Consider the following 11,289-nt stretch of genomic DNA (forward strand, 5'->3'; position numbering starts at 1 on the left):
GATAAGTTGTCATTTGCTGCCTTTTAAACATCCCTTGAAAAGCAGTGCTTGTCAGACCTATATTAAAGCAGATACATACTTTTAATTGGTATTCAAAACAAAGTCTCAAAGAGCAGGTTGCATGTCTGGTTTAATTCAGTTTTGAACATCATTCCATGCTCATGGGCAAACATAAACAATTTTATCTAGACATAAAGATCCTGGATACATTAAGTGCAGACACCTAGTTTGACGCTGAGTTGTTTAAGAGGCAAAGAATGAAATGTAAAGCTTCCTGCTTGAAGTGAGTTCTGGTAAAGTGCAAGAAAACATGAAAAAACATGAAAAAAAGAGGATTATGCCTTACCAATATGTCAACATGTAGATTTACTTGTAACATGTAACATCTCATATACACAAACACACACATTTGGATGCAGAAATAAAGATGAATTTAAATGGGCAATTCACCCCCAAATCAAAAATACATGTTTTTGTCTCATACATGTAGTGCTATTCATCAGTCTAGGTTATCGTTCATGAGTAGATGCATGCTTCCTTCTGCGGGGTGATTTGGTTGGCAGGTGTAGTTTGGGAGAAATAAAATAGTTCCTACATGAAACTGCTCACAACAAGATCTGTGGATTATCTTGATTAACTAGATAATGATTTCTGAAAAGACACACTGCTGTTGAGTTTTCAACAGCACTTTGAGCCTCTCCTAAAGAGCAGTCTTAATGCCACTGTACCGAACAACTATCAGCCTAATTTAAACTTACTGTTTTTTAGTAAAGTTATTGAAAAAGTTGTCTACCAGCAACTTAGCAACATTTAAAGCTAAAGTTTCAGTCAGGTTTCGGCCCCATCACAGCACTGAGGCTGCACTTGTAAAGGTAATAAATGACATTCGTGTGAACATTGACTCAGGCAAAGTCTCTGTTTTATTGCTGTTGGATTAAAGTGCTGCTTTTGACACAATGGACCACACAGTTTTGCAAGGGTGTAGGTTTGATTTTCACGTTGGTAGGGACATAAAAGTGCTCCATGGCGGCGACCTGTAAGTTGATGTTTTTTTAATGCAATTTCACGTCATGTGAAACTGATCACTGCTTTATAATGCATATTTAGATATCTACACTAAATACAAGAATGTCTTGGTTAATGTATTCTCTAATGTTATCAGTTACATGAATATACACTGATAACTGATAACAGTATACTCCAAAGGGGCGTAACTTCAGTACCAGCCTTCGGTCTGCAGTTGGGTTGGTAATAGTGATCCGAGGGACGGGAATTCGGAGCAGTGGGTTTAATATGGTTGGAACAATGGGATGTCAGACCAGTGGGCAGACCCTGCTCCGGTGTGGTGACGCGCGTGTATGTGTTGTTCCGTCACAAACTGCCGTGAACTGTACGGTGAAGCGTACCCACAAAGAGAGCGGCGCTGGGGAGGACCAATCACATGTTACCAAAATAACGGTAGAGCCAATCGATGAGCAATATGAGGTTAGAGATGGGACGTATGGTAGACACCAACGATTGTTAACCCTTTGTGTACCGTATTGAGCTGATGCCGACAGCCAGTGTTTATATTGGTAGGGATAATAGAAGGGGCTGAATATTGGTAGGGACGTGTCCCTACCCAATCCTACGCCTATGTAGTTTTGACTAGAAAACTGGGTCAGACTCTCTGGAACTGTCCTTAAATAGTTCAAGTCATACCTTCATGACGGGAAGTATTTTATCTTGACTGGTAACTAAGTCAGACCAGATGGCCGTGACATGTGGGGTCCTACAAGGGTCCATTGTGGGACCCCTCTTGTTTAATTTCTGTATGCTTCCATTAGGCCAAATCATACAAAACGCTAAAGTAGCCCAGCATAATTATGCAGATGATATGCACATATACATATCACTTTCACCAGGTGATTAAGGACCTGTAGAGTGTCTGTGTCACCGCATTAAGCAAATCAGTGATTGGATGCATCAAAATTTTCGCCAACTCAACAGAGATATGACTGACGTACTTGTCTTTGGACCATAAAAAAAAGACAGTGTCAGCTCTCATCTCACATTCCTCTGTCTTATAACTTAGAGTCACACAATGAACCTTGGTGTTATCCTGGACTCCGATTTAAATTTCCACAGCCACATTATATCCATAACCTCATCTGCCTAGTACCATCTAAAAAACATAGAGTCAGAGGAATAATGTCAAAGCAAGACCTTGAAAGGCTCACCCACGCCTTTATTTCCAGTAGATTAGATCGCTGCAATGGTCTGTTTGTAAGACTTTCATAGTAAACTGTTCGGTAACTTCAGCTTATTCAAGATTGCTGCTGCTAGGGCCCTGACAAAAACTAGGACCACATTACTCCGGTTCTAAAATCCTTACACTGGCTACCTAGCACTTTTAGAATTGATTTTAAATCCTTGCTGCTTGTGTATAAATTACTCTGTGGCTCACTGCCCAAATATATCTGTGACATGCTGACATATGTTCCTTCAAGGACCCTGAGGATATCTGAGGCCAGCTTATTGATGATCACAACAGTCAGAACAAAACATGGTGAAGCAGCATTTTGTTTTCATGCAGCACAAACCTGGAATAACCTCCCAGATGATGCTAGACAAGCTGCGACTCTGAGCACTCTTGAGTCAAAGCTAAAAGCATACCTTTTTTACAGTGCCTACTCCACCCTGTAATGACTGTAAACTTCTTTTTGAACTCAATTTAAAATATTCTTTTTATCTTTGCACCCCTTGTCTGCACTTTTGGTATTTTTGGTGATTTAAAAAAAAAAGTGAATCATTTAGTAAGTATCTTAACTTTTAAATCTTTTTCTCTTTCCTCTTGTCTGTATCCTTTATTATGTTTTATGTAAATCATTTAGTAAGTATCTTAACTGTTACATCTTTTTCTCTTTCCTCTTGTCTGTATCCTTTATTATTTTTTATATTGTATTGCTCTGTAGAGCACTTTGAATTGCCCTTGTGTATGAAATGTGCTATACAAATAAGGCTGCCTTGCCATAAGCCAAGTGCCATCTAGTTCAATTATATTCAAGAGGAGGCAGATCTATAAGGCTGATATTTCCGCAACTCAGCACACCAAAACAATCTCAATTGATAAACTGCACTACAAGTAAGAGGAATAATATGTATTATTGATATTGGTGTGAACTGTTACTTTACAATCCATTATAATCCATCTCTCTTAACTGCTGCTGTTTCTAGATGCCACTGGTTGGATTGTAATAGGTTTGAAACTGCGGCTCTGCACTGAATTGGCTAGTTTCAGATACTCCATCAGAGAGACACTTGTGTGCTCTTGTACATCTGAGTCAGACTCCAATAAATACATTATACAATAAAAAGTCAGGTCATAAAAATCAGTGTGGTAATATGGAACAAAAGTAGGTAAATATTCTAGAAAATCACCCCCAAATTCCTTCAGCTCTTTTGTCTCAGTTATCAGTTATCTCATCATAAGTTAATGATCTTCCTCACATGTCCCCACAGCTTTGTGACCCACAAGTTAACCCCTAAGTCTGTCAGATATTGAATTTCCGGAGTTAACATCTTTCGGCACAACTCCAGATGAGCTTTGTCTACATTTTTTTTCAAATTATATCCTTCAATTGACCTCTCTCCAATGGGCTGCCACGGCTGCATGGCTGCATCATGAATGCTTCCAGCGTCGACAGCATGACCTCCTTCAATGCAGATCTCCACCAATTCCATGTTCCTCCTCCTGAGCTCTGCGACATCCTCTGCCATACGCTTTCTTCCATAAGCCTCCACCTTCTCCCAGAAGGTGTGGTTAAAATATTTGTAAAGCTTCCAGTCAATGGCATTCCACTGCAGAGCCTTCGCCCTAAGCTCAGGAGTCAGTTTAGATACAATGGATTCCTTACGAGAGTTGAGCTTGAAGAAGAGGACGTCATCCATTTCCCAACAGAGAGTATCCTTAAGCAGTATGAGTGACTCCTCAAAATGCTCCATTAGCATGACTAGGTGAAAACGCTCAGAGATGGCCTTGATGCTCTCCTCTACATGGGGGTCGTCTGGATCCAGAGTGTTGTCCTGCCCAAAGTCAAAAAACAGCAGGTTCTTCAGGTAAAAGGAGTTTAATCCACTTTTGCTGAAGTAGTGGTTTGGATCACGCAGGAACTCAGCCATCGTATCCTCACCTGGTATTGTCCAAGTCAGAGGAACAACATGACCAAAGTAATGAAAGGATGACTCAAAGAGCTCTGCTGGATCTCGCAGGATCGTGATGTAGAAAGTGTCTCTGGGCAGCACTTTGGCCACTTCGGGTGCATTGAATCGCATGTGGTTACACATGATGTTAAAACACATTCCAGACTTGTAGCCTTGAACATACGTGCGGTGAAAAGACGAAGGATAGAAGAAGTCGTTACGGCTGCTAGGGAAGGCAAATTTGAGTTTGTGCTTCTCTCCAAAGCGGAACAGGATGTTGAGGAAGGTGCTGCTGGCAGTTTTATGGGTCTTCATAAACATGATATCTACTTTCGGAACACAGATGTCATTGTCTTGCTGTGAGCTCTTTGTGGTTGGCTGGGTGCTGTGCTGGTCTGGTTGGGGAGCACAAGAGTGAGGCACTGGGAGCCTAGAAAAAGTAAGCATGAGGTAATTATTAAGTGTCACCATAATTTATAATAGCATGGTTACAGTTTTGCACTAAAAAGTATAATGTGTGCTGGTATTTAAAAGATATAGTGTGTCGTACTTCTCCCATCTCATTACATTTCGAAACCAAAATGCCAAGTTTACAATGTGTTGTGAAGGCCTAAAGCTACAGTATAAAAGACAAACACAGTGTCAATAAAATGTAACGAAATCTGAAGACTGATCTGTACGTCCTGTTCTACACCACACCAACTCTCACCACAGTAATAAATGCAAGCTGCCCTTCGAATGTAATTGTGCCAATTAAAATTTAGAGTAGCTCAAAGGTGATGAATATAAGATTGATTGATTTCACATTCAATCTTGAATACAAGATTTAATGTGAAATCTCAACATGCCAAGATTATGTTACTGTTATTCATTACAGGTAATTTTGTCCAACGTATAGGTGCCATACACAACACATCTTAAGCCAGTAAGTGAATATACCATACATTCACATACTCCCCTCTTTATTTGCATCTGTATAATTAGCAATCACTCTATAAGCAGTGAAAAGAAACAAATAAGAAAAGAACAGAAGATGATAAAAAAGAGGAACACATGGAAGCAGTGAGGTTCATCTTCAGACTACTCCAGGGCAACCACTGTGTTTGTGTCTACAGTAATTAGTTGGATGTATTGGACTTTGATTCCAAAGTCTATAATTTATAACACAGTTGACTGTTTATGATACTATTACCAGTATGGCGCATAAGGTGAAATCATTTTATGATCTTTTGTGGGTGTTTTATGAAAGTCTACCTGTTCGTTGTGGAAAGCTGATATGAAGCTGCACCAATTCTTTCTAAATGATAAATGGACTGCATTTGTATAGCGCCTTTCTAGTCTTCTGACCTCTCAAAGCACTTTTACACTACTGAGTCACATTCACCCATTCACACACATTCACACACTGGTGGTCAAGGCTGCCATACACGGTGCCACCTGCTACTCAGTAACTATTCACACTCACACACCAGTGGAACAGCCATCTGGAGCAATTCATGGTTCAGTATCTTGTCCAAAGATACTTCAATATGCGGACTAGAGCAGTCTGGGATTGAATCGCCAATGTTCCAATTGGTGGATGACCCGCTCTACCTCCTACCTGAGCCCCCTACCTGAGTCACAGTATTACATTTGCAAAGTTCAGAAGAAACTAAAATATGAATGGATAATGCCGAAAGTAAAATTTTTGGGTCAACCTGGTGCTACTGTATTCAGCTCAGTTTTCTAAATGTAATGAAACTTTTCCATGAGGTTTATAAGGAAGGCAAGTGAGAAGTGATCCATTTTCTAAGTCTGATCTGAATTGTTTTCTTTGCTGTGTTTATGACGTAAGAACAGTGGGAAAAAGGTTTTGCCAGGATTATCTTTATAAGTTCTTTTAAGTTTTTTCTTTAAGTTATTTTGTCTTTCCATCGGGCAAAACATTTTTCTGTTTCATAGATGGAAAACAAGACAAGACAAGACAAGACAAGACAAGACAAGAATTTAAGCAACTTCAGAAAGATTATTCTTGCATTTTTTTCACCTCCTCATTCATAAATACAGCAATATTGAATTCTATGAATGAAAAAGTGAAGGGAAGCAACTGATAATTGAGGCACAGATACTTTGAGCATGTCATTTCCAGGAGTAATATCTATAGATAAAGACATTTGCAGTGGTCATAAATAGTCATAGGTGCTGAAGTTAGAAGATACGGTCAATAAGGTATAGATAAAAGGTCAAAAAGGCTGAAGCCAATATGAGACGATTATCAAAGAAGTTTAAAAGTTATGTCTTGTTTTTACCTTTGCATCTATTCTGCACCTTGTAATTGGCTGCTAGTTATGCTAATGCCTTTTTTGACAGTTGTTTTTTTTTCCTGATAACTGTCAATATACAGGTCTGTTGTATTTTCAGACATTGTATGTAAAAGTCTTACTCTGGTGGACTGATGTTGATGTGGAACGCTGAAAGAGAGTAGAGCAGAATTATACTGATGAGCAGGCTGGCGACAGTCACACGTTTGACCAGGAGCTGCCACGGCGGCCTCTCTTGTGTTTGGTGCATCGTAACAGCGGACTGAAAAAGATCATCTCATGAGAAGAGGAAGAATGGAAGGGCAGGGACAACGTTTTCATGCCACACATCCTTTAACAAATAACACACAATGACTATATGATTTAATAATTTACAATATTTCAGTGCCGGGTCAATGCTTCAAATAAATTAATAAAAATGAAAAACTGGAACTGATATATAAGATTGACGTTATTCTTATCCAGACAAATCAAGTCATTAAGAATATCTTTTAACTTGAAAACAGAGCAAAGACTCATTTAACTTAATAACCAATCCATGATGCAGTCTGTCCCCATTTTATACTCAGAGACATACAGTATTCGATTATATTTCATGGCAACACATGCCTGTGTAATACACTTCTTCAAAAAATAAGGAAAATTCAGTAAAACATATAATTAAAAGTGCATTTGTTTAAAATAAATCATTAAAATATACATATTTTAGAAGTTATTATTTGAAAACATGAGCATATTATACATTTTAATTTAAAACATTTTGTAATTTTCAGACACAAAGGGCGCATAAAGCTTCCCATCTGACTTAGATTCAACTTTAAATAATACTACAAATTTACAGTGATCACTGTTTATAATCATGTGAGATCATTTTTAATTGATATTATTTGCAGAGAATTATTCGAATCACGCACGAGACACACTCTGTTTATATATTATAGTCATAACAAATCGTAATTATTCCTTTTTCCATTTTAAAATTCTGTTGTAATTACCACAAGGAGACATCTGTTGACCTCTCCTACATGCTTAATTCTATCAATGACATATTTTCTCTCTGCAGAATTACATTAGCCAAATTATTGTTTTTTGGCTGTTTTTTTTTTTTTTACATATATAAGTGAACATTCAAAAAATATTGTCAGCATACTTTAAACCCAGAGAATACAAAACTGCTAATTAGCATGCAGCTGGAGAAAATCCATCTTTATAATGGTATTTTTAAATGTTAAACCCAGACGTGTTTTGAGTATTTTGTCTTTCAGGATTCTTTTCTTTTCTTTTCTTTTCTTTTCTTTTCTTTTCTTTTCTTTTCTTCGTCACTAAGCTTTATATTGGTCACATTTGCTTCTATGATTCTACTCTGCTCTTCTCTAAGGAGACACATAAATACTGGTTACTGGTTATGTTAACCTTGTGGAATTTCTATTGATATGTACACCCTGTTTGCATTTGTATTTATTTAGATATTCATCCTTGGCTAGCATTTCATATTTAACCTTCTGTGCTTTTTATATTTTGTATTTTCCAGCATTACTTATTCAATACTTCTACTTAAAAAAAAAAACATCTGCACTGGTATCTGTACATATATTCCTGTTTAATTGCGTTCATATCATCTATAGCAAAGTATTCATTACTCCTGCACTGCTCTTACTGAGTTTAATCACCAATTCCATTGCAATACCTGCACTGTCAACCACAAATTTGCACTACCACCATGAGCATATCTGCTGTAGCAGTTGTGGGACTAAACTATCAATCTATTTATCTGTCTATCTAAATACAATATCTTTAAGCTGGTCCTAAACAAAAAATACAATATACATGTCATGTTGTTACACAAAACTGCACAGTACTGTTCTTTTGAACGGACTAAAACAATAAATATCTGTTGTGTTCATGTTTACTATTGTAATCATTGTGTTACTGTGCGTATGAGTCTCTATTTTACACTCATTTTTATGACTTAAAGATCATACAATACAAAACATGGACTGCCATGTAAAGACAAAAAAAGAAAGATAATTAATGTTCTTTAAAAGTTTAAATTTACGGATGATAATCAAAACATCTCGTTAGCTTTACAGAGAAGGAAGTGAACACTTACTGTTTATGTGGCATGCCAGTCGCTGGACTCACATATCAAACTTCGTCTTGTCATGGCGGTTATTGCATATCTTATCTTTTTATGGCCTTGCTTACCTTATTGTAGTCTGGATGATACTCTGAGCCCAAACTTTGCTATCTCCACGGTAACCAAATCAGATTGGACACAAAAAGCTGTCCTGGTATCAGACTTTGTGTTTCAGGTGCAAAGACAAGGCAGGACGTAGGTATCCCAGCTGTCATGCCTCACTGCAGTATCCTCTCCTCTCAGCAGAGGCCCTCATCTCATCGTTCAACTGAGTGTTTTACCAAACTGAGGTGATTTCCCTTTCACTCAGAATGGAAATAGAAATTATCTTTGCTTTATGAATTTATTGCAGACTGTTGAAAATGGACAAGTTAACTGACACAGCTGCTGCTCTTTTCAAATTTTAGAAGATCACCTTTCACATGTTCACAGCATGTTTGACTGACTAAATGTATCTGATAAATCAATCTAAAATTCAATTCATTAATACATGAATAAAGTCACATGACTTATTTCCAATACAGTCCTGAAGTCTAGCCGGGGAGGCAGCCAGAAATAGGGAATGACATATGCTTCTAATATCCAATTTTTACAACAATGCACTTGAGAAAAAGAAATAAAGTCATAAAGTACAATTAAAAAACACTTAAATTTAGAAACCAGACCAGAAACCTAGAACCGTCCATTTTCTGCTGTTTTTCTTTTTTTGTTTGTTTTGTTAACTATTCAGAGAATGGGCAGATTGAATTTCCTCTGGGATTTTATTCGGCTCCTCCCCCTCATGTGGAGGAATGTGCTTCTCCCTTCTTTACTTTTTAGACTGCTTTGTTTCACATTAGATACACTCATACTCATTAGAGTCCTGAACATACTGAAAATAGCTGGTAAAATAATTTGCACATAGACCTTGCACAATCTTGAGGGTCATATTAAGTTTCAACTGCTGAATATTTGTGTTAATATGTGTCCTTGGACTGAACCTAATTAGTTTGTGTAACTGTCTGAGAGACATTTTTTACTGAAATTTAATTGAAATACTTTTTATATTTTCATTGAATTCATTAACATTTAAATGCATTGTCATTAAAAATTGATTAAAAATGTAATAAACAGAAGTAAAAAAGTAACTTTCATTTGAAAATGATTTGCATGTTGCCTGTTGCATTATGGGCTGAGGCAGTACGGAGGCAGAGATGCGTATTTCAAACCTTGTTTTTATGGTTTTATTTTTGTAGTTTTCTACAAAATGTATGATGTGTGGCCATTTTTTCCTTGGACTGGTGTTGTTACAGTTTGTTCTGGGCTTTTTGAAACATATCTTTGTTCTTTGAGTTATACCACTGTGCCAGGTTATGCAGGTGTAATCATGGTGGCATGAGTGTTGAACTCTAGAGTCTGTTTAGGACATTAAATCAAGCAGTCAGGGCAAAAAGAATACACTTTGGTTTATATACATAACAATAATTAGCCCCTTTGCAAAACATCTGTGTATTCTATTCACACTAAGAGGCACTGAGCCCCAGTGGCACCAGAGGGCTTTAATATCAGATAACATCATTTATGATCATTTATGGTCATCGCTGCATGATTTCCCCTTTTTTAAACTTTAGTTTACAACATGCAGCTGTCAGTGAGTTCCTTTGAAAAACAATCTCTTCCATTTTATGACAGTGCAGATGCAAATATAACGATCATTTTTATTAGGTATTTTGAATACTACAGTACCTCCAACAATGTTGCTCTTCTGTGAACAATACACTTTGTGGCATTCTAGATGTTTGTTCTCCTTTTGTTCATGCAACAGAGAATACCTTTTCCATCAAATGCATCTCTTTCTGTACAGCAGTTGTGTGACAGTGACCTCCAGTGAAATGATTGTGTAATAACATGGAGATTACTGAGGATGGTCACAGGAATATTAACATTAACAGTTTAGGGAAGGCTGAGAAGTTCATTAGGATAAAGATCAGTTGTAGGAGTAACTGTAATGATGGGCTGTTGTTGTTGTTTCAGCTTTTGGAAATGGTCACTAGTTTCAGAGTTTAAGCTCAAGCAACAAAAACACCATGGTTTTCAAGTTTGGTGGAACCGTGCCAATTACTCTGCAGGAGAAGTTTCCTGCCTGGCGTCCCATTTCAAAAAAGTCTCCAACTGCTGCCAAGGCTTGCAGATTTTTTTGCCCAAATTTGGAGAACACAAATAGAAATCCACTAGTCTGAATGCCATTAACAGAGCCAAACACTTAGTTTGGGAATTTGTTTGAGTGACACTGTCAGTTCTGTGTTGGTTCCCTTTAAGTCCTGCTGTGCCAGCACCGCACTGCTGCTCATTAGTCAGCTGTGGAGTTTATGGATCTGTAAATGAGAAACACCATAAAATAAATAAATAAATAAATAAATAAAATAAAAAACCTTTTTCATCTTAACATACTGCAGGATAATTAAGTGTTTCAGAAACTAATCTGTAGCAGAAGTCATTTCACAGCGACAATTATTCTCTGTTCCTAAAAAAAGACCATAAAGACGGTGTTTATACTTCAGGTCATTAAACTGAAATCAGTTTTGTTTGCTTACAAACAACATTCATCTGTGGTAATGAACTCGTTTTTCAGTTTTGAGCAGACGTTGACATTGATTTATTATATTTTATTCACTGTAGACAGTGAAGTTG

The 11,289-nt window shown here is 37.3% G+C and overlaps 1 protein-coding gene across 1 annotated transcript; it reads right to left on the reverse strand.

Moving 5' to 3' along the window:
• Positions 1-3,433: 3,433 nt before the first annotated feature.
• Positions 3,434-8,802, reverse strand: LOC125885915 (galactosylceramide sulfotransferase-like). Its single transcript, XM_049571746.1, has 3 exons — positions 8,688-8,802; positions 6,605-6,744; positions 3,434-4,612 (listed from the first exon to the last, which is right to left on the reverse strand). The coding sequence occupies exons 2-3, from the start codon at positions 6,730-6,732 to the stop codon at positions 3,466-3,468; spliced, it is 1,275 nt and encodes a 424-aa protein (XP_049427703.1). The 5' UTR covers positions 6,733-6,744; positions 8,688-8,802; the 3' UTR covers positions 3,434-3,465.
• Positions 8,803-11,289: the final 2,487 nt, after the last annotated feature.

Source organism: Epinephelus fuscoguttatus, linkage group LG3, assembly GCF_011397635.1.
Source record: "Epinephelus fuscoguttatus linkage group LG3, E.fuscoguttatus.final_Chr_v1".
In the NCBI taxonomy this organism is placed as follows: domain Eukaryota; kingdom Metazoa; phylum Chordata; class Actinopteri; order Perciformes; family Serranidae; genus Epinephelus; species Epinephelus fuscoguttatus.